The 22,563-nt window shown below is 45.6% G+C and overlaps 1 protein-coding gene across 13 annotated transcripts in view; it reads left to right on the top strand.

Moving 5' to 3' along the window:
- Positions 1 to 22,285, top strand: part of LOC134355784 (transducin-like enhancer protein 3) — an 83,123-nt gene extending 60,838 nt beyond the window's left edge. For 8 of the 13 annotated variants that reach the window (XM_063066190.1, XM_063066189.1, XM_063066186.1 and 5 more), the window contains 8 exons: positions 48 to 220; positions 338 to 414; positions 7,500 to 7,749; positions 9,777 to 10,024; positions 13,503 to 13,650; positions 14,391 to 14,541; positions 15,848 to 15,924; positions 17,500 to 22,285. In XM_063066190.1, the coding sequence (XP_062922260.1) occupies positions 48 to 220; positions 338 to 414; positions 7,500 to 7,749; positions 9,777 to 10,024; positions 13,503 to 13,650; positions 14,391 to 14,541; positions 15,848 to 15,924; positions 17,500 to 17,607 (1,232 nt within the window). In that variant the 3' untranslated portion in view covers positions 17,608 to 22,285. The remainder of the gene's footprint in view (positions 1 to 47; positions 221 to 337; positions 415 to 7,499; positions 7,750 to 9,776; positions 10,025 to 13,502; positions 13,651 to 14,390; positions 14,542 to 15,847; positions 15,925 to 17,499) is intronic. The other 5 variants (XM_063066192.1, XM_063066191.1, XM_063066193.1 and 2 more) reach the window with 1 other exon arrangement.
- Positions 22,286 to 22,563: the final 278 nt, after the last annotated feature.

Genomic DNA, 22,563 nt, shown 5'->3' with positions numbered 1-22,563 from the left:
CTGTCGTTCCACTTCAACCAACTAGTCCTGTGTCTTTTTGTTTCCAGCACCTGCCCTCCGTGCGCCAATCTCGCTGGCCAGCTCGTACGCACCTTTCGCGATGATGCCCCACCACGACATGAACGGCGCGCTGACCAGTCCGGGCCCTTACTCCAGCCTGCACATCTCACCGCAGATTAACGCAGCCGCCTATCGATCCCCCATGGTGAGCTTTGGCGGTGTACGTAACCTATACCTTTCTTCTTACCAATTTATCGTTTGAATTAACACGCGGCTTCTGGCTCTGTTCTTGCCGTGAACTGTAAACTCAACCCTTCTCTCCCTTCCCCTCCACCAGGTCGGCTTCGACCCCCACTCCCACATGCGGGCACCTGGACTGTCCGCGGGCATGGCCTCGATCCCAGGAGGAAAGCCGTAAGTCCCAATCCATGCTCTCTACCATCTGCTAATTCCTCAACCACACACTGAACAGCTGGAGATCTGTCAGACCCTGGGAGGAGGGTGGGGAGGTGACTGGAGTTGTTTTATTATTGTCACATGTGCCGAGTTAGGCATGCTGTTCACACAGGAAAACTGGAGTACAAGTCCATCATAATATTTTCCAGGAAAAACTAGTCTCCTTTAATGCTGCTATACACTCTGCAAGATGAGCCTATTTTTCCATTACAGCGAATACTAGCGATTCAAGAATACTCTTCTGAGCTATAAACTGACTGTCGAACCCTGCTCCAACCTATAATGCCCTCAGTCAAGCATGCCAGTCTCGTAAAAAGACAGCAGCCATGTCAACATTTACAAGTATTTCTGATTGTAACAAAAAGTAAACCCTCTACTCGCTGTCTTGACCCGGTCCCCACCACACTTCATAAGGATTCTTGATAGTGTTTTCAATTCTGTTAGGAAAATTGTTAACATTTTTCCCTTCATACTGGACTCTTTCCAGATGCCTTCGAAACTACAGCTGTCAAGCCCCGACTTAAAAAGCCAAATCTTGATCGCGCAGTACCAGCTAACTACAGGCCGAGATCAGATCTTCCCTTCCTGGACAGATTCTTCAGAAAGTCATTTTCAGCCAACTTTCTGAGCCAGAACACTATTCTGGAAAAGTTTCAGTCAGGTCTTAACACAGAGACAGCCCTTATCAAAATTGTCAGCAAACTTGGGCTCAGTACTGATACCAACAGAGTCTCAGTTCTAATTCTTCTTGAACTAAGTGCTGCCTTCGACACAATTGACCAAAATGTTCTCCTAGATTGCCTTGAGAGCTGGGTTGGCTCTCTGGTAGTTCCCTGATTTGGTTTCCTCTGTATATCTTGGAGAGAATTTTTCGTGTGTCTTGGAGACCAGTTTTCTAAGAGATACAGTACACCTTTTGGTGTTGCTCAGGGATGCTGTCTTGGTCCCCTACTCTTCTCCTTGTACATGCTCCCCTTGGGAAACATCATTAGAGAGCGTATACTTGAATTCCTCAGTAAAACTAATGATACACGATTGTATATCTCAGTTGAGCCTGACGATGATAACACCCTATCTTCTCTGACTTCTGGTTTGGCTGCAATGAACAGATGGTTGAGCAATAATTTCCTAAAACTAAATGAAGGTAAAACTGAAATAGTTTTTTGATCCCAAAGCCAAAAGAGATAAACTTGGGAACTTGGCTCCCCATGTAAGATGAGCAGGAACTAGCTTGGGTGTTATTCTCGATTCAGATTTGAATTTTAAGTCCCCCGTAGAGGAGGTGGCCCAGAACAGCATTTCTGCACTTAAGAAATTTGCAAAGGTACATTTGTTTCTGGCATGTCATGATGCTGGAAAACTAACATATGCCTTTGCGTTGCATAGACTAGAATTACTGCAATGTGGTTTCTATTGGCAATCTACTGACAAACTTTAACTCATTCAGTACACCACCACTAGGCTTTTAACCAAAACCAGGCTGAGGGAACGTATCACTGGTACTAGCTACTCTGCTTTGGCTTCCTGTATCCTTGAGAATTGATTTTAACGTTCTGTTACTTGTTTTTAAAGCTCTCAGTGCTCTGGGAGAGGAGCAAGCTTTATAATCTTGCTTCAGCTGTCAGGTCTTCTTCCATCCGTCTCTTAAATTTAAGCAATCTCCCTCAAAAGAGAATTGGCAGGTCAGCTTTTTTGAGCTGCGCTTCTAAACTTGGAATTCAATATCTAAAACTCTAAGGGATGCAGACTCAGTTGACACTGTTAAACACCAGTTTAAAATCAATTTATGTAGCCTCTACATAACTAACATAAAGAAATAGAAAGGTGCAGCTCAGAAACAGGCCCTTTGGCCCATCTTGTCTGTGCTAAACAATTTAAACTGGCCACTCCCATCAGCCTGCACCAGGACCATAGCCCTCCATACCCCTGTCATCCATGTACCTATCCAAACTTTGCCTAAATGTTGAAATCGAGCTCACATGCGCCACTTGCACTGGTAGCTTGTTCCACATTCTCTTAACCCCCTGAGTGAAGAAGTTTCCCTACATGTTCCCCTTAAAACATTTCACCTTTCACCCTTCACCCATGACCTCTGGTTGTAGTCCCACCCAACCTCAGTGGAAAAAGCCTGCCTGCATTTACCATATCTATACCTCTATCAAATCTCCTCTCAATCTTCTACGTTCCAAGGAATAAAGTCCTAACCTATTCAATTTTTCCTTATAACTCAGATCCTCTAGACCTGGAAATGTCCTTGTAAATCTTTGTCTTTTAATTTACATTTTTATTTTTATTTTTTTATTTTATCTTTCATATTTGTACTTTTATCCCATTGTAAAGCACTTGAACTACCGTACGTCATTTGGATGAAAAGTGTTTATAAGTGTGTAATAGTTATTACAGCTCAGGTCATCACACAGTGCATCGCGGTAGAACAAGGTAAAACAATAACAATGCAGAATAAAGTGTAACAGCTACAGAGAAAGGGCAGAGCAGGTAATCAATAAAATGCAAGATCATAATGAGGTAGATTGTGAGGTCAAGAGTCCATCCTGTAGTACTAGGGAACCATTTAATAATCTTATTACAGTGAGGTAGAAGCTGTCTTTAAGCTTGTTTGTACCTGCTTTTAGGCTTTTGTATCTTCCGCCCAATGTGGGGGAGGCGCGAAGAAGAGGTGTCTTTGATAATGCTGGTGGCTTTACTGAGGCAGTGAGAATTATAGACATAGTCCATGGAGAGAAAGCTGGTTTCTGTGATGTGCTGAGATGCTCTGGTGTTTCTTTTGGTCATCTACAGAGCAGTTGCCAGACCAGGGTAAGGGCTGTTTACCCTCAGTCGCTAGTGTTAGCTATGAAATGTACTCGAAGAATGGTCTCAGCCCGAAACGTCAGCTGCTTGTTCGTCTCCATAGATGCTGCCTGACCTGCTGAGTTCCTCCAGCATTTTGTGTGGGTTGCTCCAGATCATGGAACAGGACAGGAGAAAAGCCATTTGGCCCATCATATCTGTGCTGGGCCTGATGCTAAATTACCAACTGATTTAGAGCAAGTTAAAGGGTTGGCAATGAATGAATGAGCAGTGCAAAGAAATTGAGCAGTATGAATGGAGGTTATGATTATAGATGCTTTCACCAAAAGACAAAGGATACGATGAAATTAAAGAGGACCGTGGCATCAGCTGGGTGTATCGAAGACAGTAGTGGTAATCCATGCTATGAAAAAGCAGAGATTATGGACAGATGGGTTGAGTACATCACGGAATTATTTGAAGATAGCAGGATTGAGGATTTACCAGAATTAAATCAAATGACTAATCAACCTTAGATATTGATGTCGGAGATGGAAAGTGTGATTTGGAGTCTAAAAGTCAGAAAGGTGGCCAGTGAAGATAAGATTTCCACTGAAATTCTGAAACCACTTGGTCCGAAGGGAAAAATGAACCTTTTAGCGATATTAAACAACAGATATATGACAGGAAATCTTCCGAAGGACTTTCTCAAATCAGTATTTATCACCTTACCAAAAAAGCCAAGGACAATAAAATGTAACGAACACAGGACGATAAGCATAATGTCTCACTGCTTCGAGCTACTGTTGAAAATAGTGTTCGGCAGAATGAAAGGTACTATCAGCGATGAAATTGGAGAAACACAGTTTGGTTTTCGTAAAGGCTCAGGAACAAGGGAAGGAATATTTGCAATGAGAAACATCATGGAGAGATGCATTGAGGCACAAAAGACCATCTACTTATGCTTTATTGACCATGAAAAGGCTTTTGATAAAGTAAGACACGAGAAAGTAATAGAGGTGCTGAACAAGTACGATCTGGGATGGGAGAATGTGTAGATAATAAGGAACTTGTATTGGAAACAGAAACCGGTGGTCAGGGCAGAAAATGAGCTACCACCATGGGCATGTATTAAGTGAGGCGTAAGGTTGCTGGATTTGTTCAACCTCTACGGAGAATGGATTTTTCGGGAATGCGACCATCAGGAGACAGGTATTCCAATCGGAGGCCGGAAGGTGGATAACGTCAGGTATGCGGACGACACCGTGTTGTTAGCTGATAGCGAATGTGAACTTCAAATTACGCTGAGTAAAGTGAATGAGAAAAGCCTTGACTACGGACTAAAAATCAACCCTAAGAAAACAAAATCGATGGTGGTAAGCAAAACAAACACTAAAGACTCATTCATGACGGTATCGTTACAAGTGAATGGACAAGACATTGAACAGGTGCAAAAGTTTGAATATCTTGGCAGTTGTCTGACAGATGACAGGAGACGTGAAGTTGAGATCAGGAGAATAGGTATGGCTAAGACCCAGTTCATGAAGCTAAAAAATCTACTATGCAATCGGAAGGTAGACACCCAAAGTAGAATCCGTTTCCTCGAGTGTTAGGTGTGGTCAGTACTGAGGTATGGAGCAGGAACATGGACCCTGAAGAAGGATGACATGAAACGAATTAATGCTTTTGAAATGTGGTGCTATCAACGAATGTTGAAGATCAGCTGGGTAGAGGAAGTTTCAAATGAGAGGGTTTTGTCCGAAGTTGATAGACCACGGATACTGCTGGAGAAGATTATGAAGTTAAAAGTTGCTTATTGTGGACACGTTACCTGAAGAGATGATATCTTGTCGGACTTGCTGTATGGAAGGGTGGAGGGAAAGAAAGGAAGAGGAAGGCAAAGAACAACATGGCTGGGTAACCTCAAGGATTGGGCCAAGCTGGACAAGACTAGGGATGTTGTGGACAAGTGTCGGGACAGAGCGGCGTGGAGGGAAATCGTCTGCCAACTGGAAATTCCAGATGCGACCTAACGACGATAAAGGATTGGCACAACATACTACCCTAAGATTCATTGTCTTGCAGACACTTGGGGTAATAAAAAAGAAATGCAACAGAATTTATGGAAAACTTTAAAATTTGTTATAAGTTCTCTGATCTATAATAAACAATAAAATAAACAATAATATTCATGCAAGCAAGAGAAAAGAATAAAATATACAATATTCAAAGTAAATTTATTATCAAAGTTGTTGCTTGGATTGGAGAGCATGCCTTATGAGTGTAGACTGAGTAAACTTGGCCTTTTCTCCTTGGAGTGGTGGAAGATGAGGGGTGACCTGATAGAGGTGTATAAGAGGTTGAGACATTGATCATGTGGATAGCCAGAGGCTTTTTCCCAGGGCTGAAATGGCTAACATGAGGGGGCATAGTTTTAAGGTGCTTGGAAGTAGGTACAAGGGGGATATCAGGGGTAAGTTTTTCACACAGAGAGTGGTGGGTGTATGGAATGAACTGCCAGCGACGATGGTACAGGTGGATACAATGGGGTCTTTTAAGAGCCTCTTAGACAGGTACATGGAGTTTAGAAAAATAGAGGGCTGTGCGATAGGGAAATTGTAGGCAGTTTCTAGAGTAGGTTACATGGTCGGTACAACATTGTGGGCCGAAGGGTCTGTAATGTGCTGTAGATTTCTATGTTCTATGTATGTATTTGTCATCATATACTACTCTGAGATTCATTGTCTTGTAGACACTTGAGGTAATAAAAAAGAAATACAACAGAATTTATGAAAAACTTTAAAATTTAAAAAAAATTAAAGAAAGACAGGCAAACATCCAACATGCAGATGAAGACACAATTGTGCAAATATAACAAACGCTGCTGAGAACTGATCTGTAAAGTGTCCTTGAAAGTGACTTTGTGGGTCATACAATCAAATTAGTTGAGCGAAGTTATCCACGTTGGTTCAGGAGCCTGATGGTTGTGAGGTAATAACTGTTCCTGAACCTGGTAGGTGTGGGACTGAAGGACTCTGTACCTCCTGCCCAATAAGAGAGTGTGGCCTGGGTGGTTGTGGTCTTTGATGATGGACGCTGCTTCCTCGTGGCAGTGCGCCTTGTAGATGTGCTCAGTGGTGGAGAGGGCTTTGCCTTCATGGACTGAGCTGTATCCAACACTTTCTGTAGGATTCTCAATAAATAGGTAAAGAGCTAGCTAGATAGATAGACAGGCAGATTGTACAAATGAGAGACTTTTCCTGAAACTTTGAGGAAAACACAGCATGCAGAATATAGTGTTACACTTACAGAGAAAGTTCAGTGCAGGTAGCCAGATAAACTGCAGGGGACCTGCGTGGGCAGTAGGGCTGCACACCCTGTCTTTATACTTTATTGTCGCCAAACAATTGATACTAGAACGTACAATCATCACAGCGATATTTAGTCTAGTGGTTAATGAATGACCACATACAATCTCTAAGCAACATGGCCGTGGGAGAGCTGGTGATGGGATTAATATTGTGTCTTTACTGAGGATGGATGTAACTATAAACCTCCCATTGGAGCTGGTAAAATCAGCCCGAATAATGTTCCCCACGAGTTGTTTTGGGTATTAAAGTATAGCTTCCACTGGGAGATCTTGGGCATAGGGGAGGAGGTGTACATTATTACATGATATGCAACGCACACAAAACACTGGAGGAACTCAGCAGGCTAGGTCGCATCTGTGGAAAAGAGTAAACAGTCAACGTTTTGGGTCGAGACCCTTCTTCAGGTCTTCATCTTCGTCCTGAAGAAGTGTCTTGGCCTGAAACGTCGACTGTTTATTCCTTTCCATAGATGCTACCTGAGCTGCTGAGTTACTCCAGAATTCAGTGCGTGTGCTGCTCTGGGTTTTCGGCATCTGCAGACCTCCTTGTGGTCGTGATTATTACATTGATACCCTGACTTGTGTCGTGGTCGGTCCTGCGATTCAAAGATGCGGGAACGTAAGGAGCAGCAGAGGGTACTGGACTCTGCCAAATACACCACAAGCTCAACCCTCCCCACCATCAGTAAGTGCTGCTTCAACAAGACGCTGTCTGACCCACTGAGTTCTGCCAGAAGGTTGTGAGTGGCTCCAGATTCCAGCATCTGCAGTCTAACTGTTTACTCACTGAGATTGCTATGTGAGGGAACTGCCCTCCTTCCCAGAACCTTCTCACAGTCTATTTGACTTTTCTCTCCCTCTCTCTCCACCCCCCCCCCGCCAGTGCGTATTCCTTCCACGTCAGCGCAGACGGACAGATGCAGCCGGTGCCCTTCCCGCCGGATGCACTGATCGGCTCTGGGATCCCCCGGCACGCTCGGCAGATCAACACCTTGAATCACGGCGAGGTGGTGTGCGCTGTCACTATCAGCAACCCCACCAGGCACGTCTACACCGGCGGCAAGGGCTGCGTGAAGATCTGGGACATCAGCCAACCCGGCAGCAAGAGTCCCGTCTCCCAGTTAGACTGCCTAGTAAGTGGGGCCTGAAGGAGCAACTGGCTGGGTGCCAGTGGAATGCTGTGATGTATCTGGTCTGAACGTGGGTGGGGTGAAGGGGGATACATGTCTTTGCTTAAAATATCACATTGAACCACCATAAAGGTATTTATTGATTTCCCCTCAATTTAAGGTGAAATTATACTTAGTGGTCTCCTTATTGGGTACACCTGGGTACCTCGTTAATGCAAAATCAGCCAATCATGTGGCAGCATCTCAATGCATAAAAGCATGTAGACATGGTCAAAAGGCTCAGACCAAACATCAGAATGGGGAAGAAATGTGATCAAAGTGACTTTGACCGTGGAATGACTGTTGGTGCCAGGCAGGGTGGTTTGAGTATCTCAGAAACTGCTGTTCTCCTGTGATTTTTCACACGCAACAGTCGCTAGAGTTTACAGAGAATGGTGTGATAAATGGGCAGTGTCTTTACAAGATGGGTGACCCCCCCCCCCAGCCATTATCAGTACTCTTCAGAGATTGTCTGTTGCTTAACCAGGACTTGTAATGTGCACCAGCTGCTTCACGTGATCCTGATTTGGGTGGGGGGGGGGCTAAGCAAGTGCTACACCTTGCCTAAGGGCGACCTGCAGGCTAGTAGAGGGAAGGAGCCTCCTTTAGTAGAGACGTAACTCCACCCTGGCACCCGGGTAGCCTTTGACACCCTGACTAATCAAGGACCTATCGGCCTCCGCCTGAAATACACCCAATGACTTGGCCTCCACAGCAGTCTGTGCAATGGAGTCCACAGGTTCACCACCACCTCACTGAAGAAATTCCTCCTCATTTCTGTTCTAAAGGGGTGTTGTTGTACTTGGAGACTGTGCCCATCGGTCCCAATGACGGGCCATTGAATACTTCTTCAATTAGAAGTTACATGGCCTTAGGAGTTAATGTTTTTTGTAGTTTCTTTCACATCCCCACGGAGTTTTGTACTGGCTGAAGGGTGCTCACTGGTGTAACTGTGGGAAACAGCCAGTAATTTGCCTGCAGCAACAATCAAGGTTCTCTGTAGAAGAACTCAGCCTGTCAGGCAGCATCTGCGGAGGGAAAGGAATGGTTGGCGTTTGGGGGCAGACCCTCAGGGGGACCTCAGTGGCAATTCGCTGCTGCTTGGTGATTTTGACCCTTGGGTACAGGGAAGAAAACGGTTGCTGCTCATTGTCTTTTGAACTGGATGTCTCGGTGAAAGACGGCACTATTCACAGCATGTATTCTCTGAATAGTGTCCGCCTGGAGCTCGGTGTTTCCGTACCATGCCCTGATGCAGCCAGTCATTGGAGTGGGTCTTCCACCTTGAAAGGTCAACGATATGAATGCCCCCATTATCCTGTCAGACCCCATTTAATTATGCTAATTTTTTCCAAAAAAGTAAAAAAAGAACCAGTAAACTTATTCTCAAAGTACGCATGTCACCGTATCCTACCTTAAGATTAACTTTCTTGCAGGCATTCATAGGAAAATGAAGACATACAATAAAATTTATGAAAAGCTAGACATATATGAAGACTGACAAACAACCAATGTGCGAAAGAATACAAATTCTGCTAATTAATTAATACTGAGAAAGTGAGTTGTGGAGTCCCTGAAAGTGAGTCTGTAGGTTGTGGAATCTGTTTGGTGTTGAGATGAATGAAGTTATTCACTCTGGTTCAGGAAGCCTGATGGTTGAAGGGCAATTACAGTTCCTGAACCTGGTGGTGTGGGACCCAAGGCTCCTGTACCTCCTTCCCGATGGCAACAGTGAGAAGAGGCGTAGACTGGAAGATGAGGGACCTCAATGATGGATGCTGCTCTCTTGTGGCAGCGTCCTTGTAGCTGTGCTCAATGGTGGGGAACTGGACTGTATCCATCTCCCTCCGTAGCCTTTTCCATTCCTGGGTATTGATGTTTCCATACTAGGCCATGATACAATCCACTGTGCAGCTGTAGAAGGTTATCAAAATTTATACCTTGTCTTAACGTCACATTTACCACCATTTTTCCTTCTCCCCGCTTAACAGAACCGGGATAACTACATCCGTTCCTGCAAGCTTCTCCCCGATGGACGTACGCTGATCGTCGGAGGGGAGGCGAGCACGCTCACGATATGGGACCTGGCCTCACCCACACCACGGATCAAGGCCGAGCTCACATCCTCCGCGCCGGCCTGCTACGCGCTGGCTATCAGCCCTGACGCTAAAGTCTGTTTCTCCTGCTGTAGTGACGGGAACATAGCCGTGTGGGATCTGCACAATCAGACGCTGGTCAGGTGAGGCTGCGCGCTGAGCTGTCTCTTCATTATTCTGCGAAGCCAGGGCCTGTTCTTCCAGCTGATGTTGCTCAGAACTTGGTCCTCCACCCATATTCTAATGGATCTCAGGGTCTATGTTTCTTCAACATCATTTTAGATGAGAACAAAAGTGGCCTTAGCTGTTTGCCTTGTAAATAATTCATAGACTCATAAAGTTGTACAGAACAGAAACAGGCCTTTCAATGTAAACTAGTCCCATTTGCCAATGTTTGGCCCATATCCCTCTAACACTTCTCTATCCAAGGACTTGTCCAAACACATTTCTCTTCAACGTTGTGAAGATAAATTAGTTTTATTTATTTAGAGATCCAGAACTGTTAACAGGCCCTTCCAGCCCAGCAAACCCCATTACACCCATGTGAACAAATGCCAATTAGTACGTCTTTGGACTTTGGGAGGGAACCGGTGCACACAGAGAAACCCATACAGTCACGGGGAGAGTGCTAAACCTCCTTACAGACAGTGGCAGGAATCGGGCTTGTGCTGAAATAGTGTTACACTCCCGTGCCACCCGTACATTAAAACGTACAGTGAAATGTATCGTTTTGCGTCAATGATCAACACAGTCCGAGGATGCGCTGGGGGCAGCCCGCAAATGTCGCCATACTTCCAGTGCCAACATGGCATGCCCACAGCTCACTAGAATGTGAGTGGACCAAAGCACCTGGAAGAAGCCCATGTGGTCACGGGTTGAACGTATAAACTCCTTAGAAACAGCAGCAGAAATTGAACTGTTTGACTGCTACGTTACCCTTCACCCTGGTGTAATTGTACCTAGATCCACCACTCCCACTGTAACTTAATCAATATACCCGCCATGGATAAACTAGCCCTACAGGCCCACTTTAAGTCTTTCCCTTCTCACCTTAAACTTATGCCTTTTTAAAAAATCTTTTTATAAACTTATGCCTTCTGATTTTAGACTTGACTTCCTTACTCTGAGGAAAAACTGCAGTATTTGCCATGTATGTGCCTCTCATAATTTTATAAATCTTGATAAGATCATCTCTCAGTCTGCGTTGTTCTAGGGGGAAATGTCACACATTGTGAAACAGAGGAAAGGAAATTATAGGCCAGTTAGTCTGACGAAATACATTGGAGGCTTTTAGGAGATATTTGGATGGGCATGAGGATGTAAAGAAGATGGAGGGATATGGACATGTTGTACGTAGGAGGGATTAGTGCTTGGGGGTTTTTGATTTGCTTTTTAACTGGTTCGGCACAATATTGAGGACTGAAGGACCTGTTCCTGTGCTGTGTTCTTCTATTAAGAAGATAAAAGCCCGTGGTAGTACAGGAAAGATATTAGCATGGATAGAAGATTGGCTGATTGGCAGGAGGCAAAGAATGTGAATAAAGGGGGCCATTTCTGGTTGGCTGCTGGTGACTAGTGGTGTTCTCACCATTGTTGGGGCTGCTGGTGACTAGTGGTGTTCTGCAGGGGTCATTGTTGGGGCTGCTGGTGACTAGTGGTCTGCAGGGGTCATTGTTGGGGCTGCTGGTGACTAGTGGTGTTCTGCAGGGGTCATTGTTGGGGCTGCTGGTGACTAGTGGTGTTCTGCAGGGGTCATTGTTGGGGTTGCTGGTGACTAGTGGTGGTCTGCAGGGGTCATTGTTGGGGCTGCTGGTGACTAGTGGTGTTCTGCAGGGGTCATTGTTGGGGCTGCTGGTGACTAGTGGTCTGCAGGGGTCATTGTTGGGGCTGCTGGTGACTAGTGGTGTTCTAGTCATTGTTGGGGCTGCTGGTGACTAATGGTGTTCTAGTCATTGTTGGGGCTGCTTCTTTTCACGATATGTGTCAATGACTTGGATGATGGAATTGAGGGCTTTGTGGACAATATGACGATAGGTGGAGGGGTTGGTAGTGTTGAGGAAGCAAACAGTCTGCAGAAGGACCTAGACAGATTGGGAGAATGGGCAAAGAAATGGAGATGGAATACAGTACAGGGAAGGGTATGGTCATGCAGTTTGATAGAAGGAATAAAGGCGTAGGCGGTTTTCTAAATGGGGACAAAATGCAAAAATCAGAGCTGCAAAGGGGCTTGGGAGTCTTTGTGCAGGATTCCCTAATTTGCAGGTTAACTCATTAGTAAAGAAGGCAAATACGTCCATTTCGAGCAGTCTAGAATATAACAGCAAGGATGTGATGCTGAGGCTTTATAAGGCATTGGTCAGACCGCACTCGGAGTGTTGTGAGCAGATTTGGGCCAATTGTTTAAGAGAAGATGTGCTGGCATTGGAGAAGGTCCAGAGGGGGTTCTCGAGAATGATTTTAGAAATGAAAGGGTTAACGCATGAGGAGCATTTGATGGTTTTGGCTTGTATTCACTGGAGTTTAGAAGAATGTGGGGGTATCTCATTGAAACCTATCCAATATTCAAAAGCCTAGACAAGTGGATGTGGAGAGGATGTTTCTTATATCGGGGGAGCCTTATGACCAGAGGGCAATGCCTCAGCTGAGAGAGATGTCCTATTTAGAACATACATGAGGAATTTCTTTAGCCAGAGGGTGGTGAATCTGGGGAATTCATTGCCGCAGGTGGCTGTGGGCACCAAGGCATTGGGTGTATTTAAAGCGGAGGTTGCTAGGTTCTTGATTAGCCAGGGGTACAAACGTTATGGAAGAAGGCAGGAAAATAGAGCTGAGAGGATAATAAATTAGCCATGGGGAAATGGCAGAACAGACTCGATGGGTTGAATGGTTTAATTCTGTTCCTGTGTCTTGTGGTTTAAAACAGTCCCAGCCTATCCCATCTTTCTTTATAACTCGAGGCCCCCAGTACATTGAACATCTTGTGAACCTTTTCTGCACCGTTCTAGATTAACCACACTCTTCCTTTAGTGTGGTGACCAGAAACGTTTAGCGTAATGGGTTGGGGGGAGAGATCTCATCAAAGCCCATCGAGGACTGAAAGGCCTAGATAGAGTGGCCTTTCTATCTACATCAGACATTCCACAGCCTTTGTTACGCCATGGAGCCACACCATTAACCAAAGGGTTCCTGGATCCCAGGTTGGGAACCCCACTGAGGGCATGGTATGCGTGGCAACACCCGAAGGACGCCCCCAGCACTGCCTTGCGTTGCATCGGTTGTTAACGCAAACGGCGTATGCGTGAGAAATAAAACTGAACCTGCTTAATGTCCAGCAGAACTGTGCTTGTCCGGTAGGGCACTGGCTGTGATCTCATTGTCCAGTACATCAGCAGAAACGGAACCCACCGTGGATAGGCCCGACACTGGGTCATCTGACTCTAGGCTTTCAGAGTGTTAACACCCAGTCCACGTCTTGTGCGTGTGGTCGGAGAATCAAGGGGGAACAATAACTAAAGCAGATTGAATGGTGTATAGACATTGTGTGGAGAGTTGGGCTGGAGGGGATAGGTCGCCAATCCTGACAGGTCACATTAACAAGAAGTGCTTTGTGGTTTTGTGCAGGCAGTTCCAAGGGCACACGGATGGTGCCAGTTGTATAGATATCTCTCATGATGGCACTAAACTATGGACGGGAGGTTTGGATAACACTGTGAGGTCCTGGGATTTAAGGGAAGGACGGCAACTTCAGCAACACGACTTTACCTCACAGGTGAGTGGCTGACCGGCCAGAAATGGCACTAACCTACCCAGGTCCTTGGTTTCTTTTGGCCTGACCCTTCCTCTCCAATTCTGTTTCAGTTGAAGTTAATGTTTCATTGTGCCACACCCACCCCCTAAGAATGTTGCCTTACTTGTTAGTATTTAATACATTTTACCCTTCAATTCCATCACTTTAGAAATGAATCCCAATGATTAACTTGCTGTTGATATTGTTACGATCCCATGTATGTTCTACCTTCTCCAATGTGTTCTCCTGATGGGAGAGAGGGAGAGTGGGAATGGGGGGAGAGGGAGGGAGCACGAGGAAGGGGAGGGAGAGGAATAAAGGAGAAAGGGAAGAGGAGAGAGAATGAGGAGGAGAGATTTAGGAGTGGGGATAGGGGAGTGGGAGATGGGGAGGGAGAGGAGGGGAGAGAGAGGAAGGGAGTGAGCAGGAGGAGGGGGGAAGAGGAAGAGTGTTGGGGCAGGGAGAGGTGGGGGAGAGAAAGAGGACGGGGGTGAGCTGGGGGGGAGGGAGAGGTGGGGAGAGAGAGGAGGAGGAGTGTTGGGGGCAGGTAGAGGAGGGAGGGAGAGGTGGGGGGAAAGAAAGAGGACAGAGTGGGAGTGAGCAGGAGGAGAGGAAGGGAGAGGTGGGGAGAGATAGTGGGGGGATGGAGAGGGGGAGGGGAGGGGAGGAGATGGGGAGAGGGTGAGAGCTGATAATTAACACTGCCTTCTGCTCCTGTGCAGATCTTCTCTCTGGGTTACTGCCCCACGGGGGAGTGGTTAGCGGTGGGAATGGAGAGCAGCAACGTCGAAGTGTTGCATCACACTAAACCAGACAAGTATCAGCTTCACCTGCACGAGAGCTGCGTCCTGTCGCTCAAGTTCGCCTACTGTGGTGAGTGGATCTGCAGATGCTTTTGTTCCACAAAACCTCAAGCTCTCCCTCCTCTCTGATCTATCCCAAGTTCATCAAGGACGCTGTGTGACACTTGAATAGATTGTGTACACATTCTTCATAATTGAGTAACTTGTCCTCCACTGGCAACTTCCAAAGGCCTTGGTAGTTGAGACACAAGAAAGCGGAGGTGCCAGGGTCTAGGGTCTGGTACACCACACAAGGTTCTGGTTCTGGAGGAACTTTGGCATGAGCAGAAAGAGGAATTGATGACAGATGCCTCTCATTACTGCCAGTGGGGATCAGAACAGGTGAATGGCTGAAACCATGGGGGAATAACATCGAGCGTTACAGCACAACCCAGGCCCTTCAGCCTTGATCTTCAAGATCAGTCTAACCCTTTCCTCCTGCATAGCCCTCCATTTTTCTATCATCCATTTAAAGGCATCCGTCAGTCTTGCGAGACCATGGATCTGCGCCTGGAAAGTCTTCACTCTCCAGGGCTAGGCCTGGGCAAGGTCGTATGGAAGACCAGCAGTTGCCCATGCTACAAGTCTCCCCTCGCCACAAGACCAATGTTGTCCCAAGGGAAGGGCATTAGGACCCATACAGCTTGGCACCAGTGTCGTCGCAGAGCACTGTGTGGTTAAGTGCCTTGCTCAAAGACACAACACTCTGCCTCAGCTGGGGCTCGAACTCACGACCTTCAGATCACTAGGCAAATGCCTTAACCACTTGGCCACGTGCTCACACATCATCATCCATTTAAGATACCCTTAAATAACTCTGATGTATCAGCCTCTACCACCAACCCCGGGAGTGCGTACACGCACCGACCATTTCTGTGTACAAAAACCTACCTCTGACATTTTCCCCCCCACCCCCCCAATACTTTCCTCTAATCATTTAAAATTATAATAGCTATTTCCGCCCTGGCTTTGCCTCTTGTACACATACTGAGCTAAGGAGCTGGATACCTTGAATCTGATTGACAGTTTCCCCCCTACCCGTTGATGCCAAATAAAATTTACATAAGTTGAATGAATCTGTTTTAATTTTTTAAAGTTGTATATATCAATTATGTATAATTAAAGACATTTAGAAATGTTGTAAAGGGATATTGATAGGTCACACTCTGGGCCCATGGCTGGAGTTCCACATCCTGAGGCCTAGTCTCTAATGGTGTTGGAAGCCATGTGACCAGATACAGGAAATACTGTTGCGAGCTTTGTGAATTGATCACTAATCTGCCCATTTGCTTGTTCCGAAGGAAATGTTTTGAATGTGTGTACGTTTTTTTCCCTAGGGAAGTGGTTTGTCAGCACCGGTAAGGACAACCTACTGAATGCCTGGAGGACACCGTACGGTGCCAGTATATTCCAGGTAAAAGACAGTTTGCCAAAGGTTTTCTCTTCTGCCATCTAACGGTTGCCTCAAGTTTTAGTTTGAATTAATATTTAGTTTCCAAAAGCTCCCTTCAGGAAAGCACTATAGGGCTACTAAAACAAAAAATTCACACCATCTTAAAAGCTTCTTTCCCCCGGGTAGTTAACCTGAATAACCATTCTAGTTATCCCCCAACCCCCTCTATTATTACCACAGTCACTGCACTGTAAACACTTTAAACTACTTTTCATAATGTTTACATTGTAAATAAAGTGGAAAGTACAGTTATTATGCAAATATGTATAAATTATACAACCTTGAGATTCATCTCCTTACAGGCAGCTACAAAACATGAATCCTGAAAGAACCCATTTTAAAAAAAAGTCTAACAAGCACTCCATGTGTAGAGAGAGAAAAGCACAAATCGTACAAACAATAAAAACAAGCAACAGCATTCAGAACTATGAACAAATTGAGCACTTTTCACTAAAATGGACTTTGGTTTTATCGTCCAAAAATTGTGTAAATTTGTTTAATTTATGGTGCTGTGCAAAATTCGTAGGCGCACGTCTATATAGGTAGACTTTTGCACAGTACTGCAGTAATTTTATGTATTGCACTGTGCTGCTACAAACAAAAAAATCCTGACGTGAGTGATGATAAACCTGATTCTGATATGGGTCTCTATTGTGGACTGAGAGTGGGAAAGGGGCAGGGAGAGGGGTGTCACGATGTGAAAAAGGGAAAGGGAGAGGGGAGGGAGCAGGAAGCACCAGAGAAACATTTTGTAATGATCAATAAACCAATTTTTTTTGGAATGAAATGACTTTGCCTGGTGTCTCAGGGCTGGGTGTGTCTGCACCCACTCCACCCCTGCCCCAGTACTCCTTCGCTGTCACCTGTCCCACAGCGCACCACCCTCGCCATTCCCAAAACCCTTTGCTCCCACCAGATTTACAAACTCGCTCTCTGCTCCATGTTGACAAATACAGTACCTTGCAAAAATCTTAGGCAGTCTAGCTATATGCATGTGCCCAAGACTCTTGCACAGTACTGTACATCGAAACATGCACCGAAATGCTTCATTTGCGTCAACAACCAGCACAGTCCAAGGATGTGCTGGGAGCAGCTTGCAAGTGTGGCCATGTTTCCAATGCCAACCTAGCAGACCCACTGCTCACTAACCCTAATCTGTACATCTTTGGAAGGTGGGGGGAAACTGGAGCACCCAGAGGAAACCCACAGAGTCAGCCGGCGAATGTACAAATTCCTTACAGACGGCGGCAGGAATTGAACCCTAGTCACTAGTGTTGTAATGGCGTTACTCTAAACACCATGCTGCTGATAGAAAGGACACAATTAGAACAAAAAAAAACGTCTATTTTAGTACACAGTGACGAAAGTTGCTAAACTGTAGTGATTAAGGTTTTGGCGGTTGGTTGAAGGGACGATTTGTTTCTGTTTAACAGTGAAGGGGAAGGTACTCCTTGCCCAAACAATCAAGCTCGTAGGGTATTTGTCTAACTTCATCTAAAATTCTGCTTTTTTTTTTTATTGCCCTTCCCCCTCCAGTCAAAGGAATCCTCATCTGTGTTAAGTTGTGATATCTCGGCTGATGACAAGTACATCGTCACTGGATCCGGCGACAAAAAAGCAACGGTCTATGAGGTCATCTACTGAAGGGGGATAAACCACGTTAGCACTTTAGATTGCGGCATTCAGGATTGGCTCGAAATACACCTTTCATACAGAGAAGGAATCCATTGTATGTTACAGTCAACCTAACGAGAGAACTGGTTTACAAAGCTCGCTTTTGGGGTATTCGAGGCTTGCTTTACGTCAGAGCTGATGACTCTCCTTGTGGCCGAGGGAGGCTTGGAGTGTATCCCGTTTGAATGGGAGATGTTTGAGATTTACCGGCAGCCCAACCAGAACTTCCTTTCTCTGAACTTTTTCCGTGGCGTACCTTGGGAAGTGCCACTGGGCGGCACGGCGCATACGGATGTTTTGGACTCCGATGTGAAGCGGCGCTTCGCTAGTGATCTGTGCTGTAAATATTGGGTGGAGTTGGGGTTCTGCCCGGCTCTTTGGGGGTACTTCTGCATTGTGCCCTGAGACATGGCACCAAGTTCTGGGGTGCAGCCTGTAGGGAATTGAACTGCGTCCCAGGAAAATAAAAAAAAAACAAGGTTCTTAAATTTAGAAGAGAGTTGTTCTAGATTGAGAGGGAATGGCCAAAGGGACTTGGAAAGTGGAAAAGTTGGCCTTATTGTGAGTATACCTTCCGACCTATGGATTTAAGGTCATCACTCTTGCTTCAAGGCCAACATTCTGACGAGGGAACTGAACCGGACGATACGTTGATGTGATGTTGAAGACACTGCTCAGGGAAGCTGTAGAACAGGCTTGAGTGTTTCTCTTTGTTCCTCCGTTGTGTGCGTTGAACCATTGACGGGGAAGTTCGTTGGAGGTGGTGATGGAGGATTTGGACTTTTCAGAATAGATTTATTTTTTAAGAATTCCCTCTGCCCACACGAGTTTCTCTGCTTCGTGATTGAATTGGTCTCAGGTCAGCTTTTAGTCTGATCTGTTCTATGTGTGTATATATGTTCAAATTCCAGATAGCTAGTGGTTGCAGTTCCTGCAAAAAAAAAGTCTTGATTTATTTTTACTTTTTAACACTTCAGCTGTAAGAGTAAAGTACATAACAATAGTGTCTCACAAAGTATCACTGTGTGTCTTTCTATGTTTGGTTATGAGTGGCGTTCATTGAATCCGAGAGCTGTACTGCACAGGAAAAGGCCGTTCGGCCCGGCTTGTCTATACGTGTACAAACATTACAACATAGTACAGGCCCTTTGGCTCACTATGTTGTGGCAGTGTTTTAACCTACTCCAAGATCAATCTAACACTTCCCTCCTACATAGTCCTCCATTTTTCTATCATCCATGTGCCTGTCTAAGAGCTCCTAATGCCCCTAGTGTGTCTGCCTCTACCACCACCCTTGGCAGGGTATTTCTGAAAAGAACTTACCTCTGACAACCCCCCTATGCTTTCCTCCAATCACCGTAAAATTACGCCCCCTCGTGTTAACCGTTTCCACCCTGGGAAAAAGTCTCTGGCTGTCCACTCTATCTATGCCTCTCATCACCTTGTGCACCTCTATCCAGTCAGCTCTCATCCTCCTTCACTCCAAAGGGAAAAGCACTAGCTCGCCACAGAGTGAGATGAGGCCACTTTTGGAGTTCTGTGGAACCGGATGAAAAGGAGACACCAGCATATTGTTTCAAAGCGCAGTCAGGTTTGAGGTGGTGATGTTGCTATGAGTCTATCTGCCTATCGGAACTGAGCAACCAGTGTTCATATTGCCCTCCCGATTATACTGCTATTTGGACGAGGCACAGGAGCAGAATTAAACCATTTTTGGCCCATCGAGTCTGTTCCGCCATTCCACCTTGCCTGATTTATTATCCCTCGCGTCCCCATTCTTCCCCTAATCTTTGATGCCCTGTCTAGTCAAGAACCTATCAAACTCTGCTTTAAATATACCCAATTACTTGCCCTCCTCGGCTGTCTGTAGCACCGAATTCCAGAGATTCTCTACCCTCTGGCTAAAGAAATTCCTCCTCATCTCTGTTGTAAAGGGATGTCGTATTCTGAGCCTGTGCCCTCTGGTCCTAGACTCCTCCACCATTGCAAACATCCTCTCCACATCCATTCCATCTAGGCCTTTCAATGTTTGATGGGTTTCAGTGAGATTCCTCCCTCCATTCTTCTGAACTCCAGCAAGTACAGATCAGAGCCATCAAACACTCCTCATATGCTAACCCTTTTATTCCTTTCAAGAATGATTCTCTCCAGTGCCCGCACATCCTTTCTGAGATGAGGGGTCCAAAACTGTTCACAATACTCAAAGGCCACTCTTTCCCCTGCTCTCCACTCTTCCCGCTCCTATCTGATCCATCATTCTCCCTTAACAAGTGGAGCTTTTGACTGTTTATAATGTCGTCGCCGAGAAGTACAGCACACGAAGAGGCCCTTCGTCCCATCTAGTTCATGTTGTTTTGGAGGGGATTTGGGGGTGCTTCCTCTTAAGGCATAGAACAGTGCAGCACTATACAGTCCCCTCAGCTCATGCTGTGTCAACCTTTTAACCTACTCTTAAGATCAATCTAACCCTTCCTTCCCACATAGCCCTCCACTTATTTTTCATCCATGTGCCTATCAAAATGTATCTGTCTCTGCCACCACCTCCGGCAGCGCGTTCCGCACACCCGTCACTCTCCAGGTAAAAATATACTTCCCACTGACGTCCCCTCCCGATAGTTTCCTCCTGTCACCTTCCAAATCCGAGTTATTTATTATATATATATATTGAAACAGTGAAATGCATCGTTAGCGACCAGCACAGGGGGCAGCCCACTCATAATAGTCATTATACCCTGGGGAAAATTTCTGTGGCTGTCCATTTGATTCATGCCTCTTAACTTGTACACCTGCATTGAGTTCACCTCTCATCCTCCTCCACTCCAAAGGGAAAAGCCTAGCTCACTCAACCTGTCCTCAGAAGACATGCTCCCTAATCCAGGCAGCATCCCTGGTAAATTTCTGCACCCTCTCTTAAAGCTTCCACATCCTTCCTATAATGAGGCAACCAGAACCAAACTGGTGAGAGAATTTAGAACAAACAGTCTCCGCTAACAGGGAGTTATCCCTGTAAGACATAGGTGAGGCAAAACATTTGAGGATTGTGAGTCCCTGCACATCTTCCTTGGGACAGTGCAAGGAGGGTCTTTACATTAGAGGATGGTTGCCATGGTGAGGTGAGAACATAGAACTGAACCTGCAGTCTGAATATGAAGGGCTGAATGGCCTTTCCCTTCTCCCAGTATGTATATTCCCTCCCACCCCCACCAATCTCTGCTGAGGAGAGCAGTGCTTTCCCACACAGTCGGAGGTGAGGCTTCTCTCAGCTTTGAGATTATTTTACAAACTCAATTAGACATGGAAAGGGGGCATTGTGATTGGGACTCTACTCTCCTGAGTGTCAGAAAATGAGGGGTGATTTGATAGAGATAGACAGAATTATGGGGGGTATGGATAGGTAAATGCAAGCAAGCTTTTTCTGCTGAGGCTAGGTGAGACTACAACTAGGGGTCATGGGTTAAGGGTGAAAGGTGAAATGCTTAAGGGGAAACTTCTTCACTCAGAGGGTGGTGTGAGTGTGGAACAAGCTGCCAGCAGAAGTGGTGGATGGAGGTTCAACCTCAACATTCGAGAGAATTTTGGGTAATTACGGGAATGGGAGGGCTCTGCTCAAGGTGTGGGTCAACGGGACTAGGCAGAGTAATGGTTTTGCATGGACTAGATGGGCTGAAGGGCCTGTTTCTGTGCTGTAATGCACTATGACTCGAGGCCATTCAGCCTGCGTCTCGGCTATGCAAGGTAGCAGCTCGGAGAGTGTGGCATAAGTTTGATGCCACACCAGATTTTTGGCATTGGGACCCATCTGATCGACAAAGTGCTCCCAACTGATTCAGAGATGATGCTTGTAAAGGCAGAAACCATAGAAAAACTACAGCACAGAAACAGGCCTTGCTCTGTCAGTATAATGGACACCAAACTACTTGCAGTGTGCACAGCTCCCAACACGTGTCTGCAACGTTCAGGCCAAGTGTGCATAGACGACCAATAATTGAGCAACAAATTCTCTGCTTTCAAGTTTTATTTCTCCGCTCTCTCTAAACTCACTTCATCAATCTCATTCCCAGACTGTCCCCTCTCCAATTCTGTGGGCTAACCACACTCTGGTTTGAATTTCCTCTGTGCATTAACAACTTGATTTGATGATTAAATTCTGCCCACAAATCATCTCGCCCTCAAAAAAAAAAGCAGCATTTGGTTTGGATTTTCTTTTCCTTTTATTTCTTATTTAGAGATACAGCACAGAACAAACCCTTCGAGATGTGCTGCCCAGAAACCCCTGATTTTACCCTAGCCTAATCATGGGACAGTTTACAATGACCAGCTAACCTACTACCCACTACACCTTTCGATGGGAGGACACCCGATCACCCCCCACCCCAACTCCCACCACATTCCATGGGGAGGATGTACAGACTTCTTACAATGACATTGGGATTGAACTCTGAACCTCGCCCCAGCTGTAATAGTGTCGTGCTTTCCTTAATGAAAAATGCATTCTCAGCAAAGCAGAGGTGAACAACGCTTGGTCACCATAGTAGTTCTGAAACGACTCATTGAGTCATGAGGTATCCGTTCTTGTGGTTCCTGTCACCAGATAAACATATGTAGCAACTTAACTGCAATCACACACAATGATGTACAGTTGTTAATAACTCAATAAAAGTTTTTTTAAAAAAAGAATTGCTATCTTAGCGGGAGAGGGCCACAGTGTGGATTTTGTAGAAGGATTTGCCTACATGAAGTGAACAAGGTGGATCAGTGATTTGTGGCATTCAGTTTAATACCTGTTCTGCCCTCGCTCATTTTCCCCATTTTCTCAAACTAGACAGATAGATAACTCCTGTCCTGACGTAGCTATAGTTGAAGGCAGTTTTAATATTTACATACATACACATTATATATTCACATTACATACGCAAGGAGCTGGTG

This window comes from Mobula hypostoma, chromosome 13 (assembly GCF_963921235.1).
Source record: "Mobula hypostoma chromosome 13, sMobHyp1.1, whole genome shotgun sequence".
Taxonomy (NCBI): domain Eukaryota; kingdom Metazoa; phylum Chordata; class Chondrichthyes; order Myliobatiformes; family Myliobatidae; genus Mobula; species Mobula hypostoma.
Note: the sequence above shows the minus strand (reverse complement) of the source record. Positions and strands in the feature narration are given on the sequence as shown.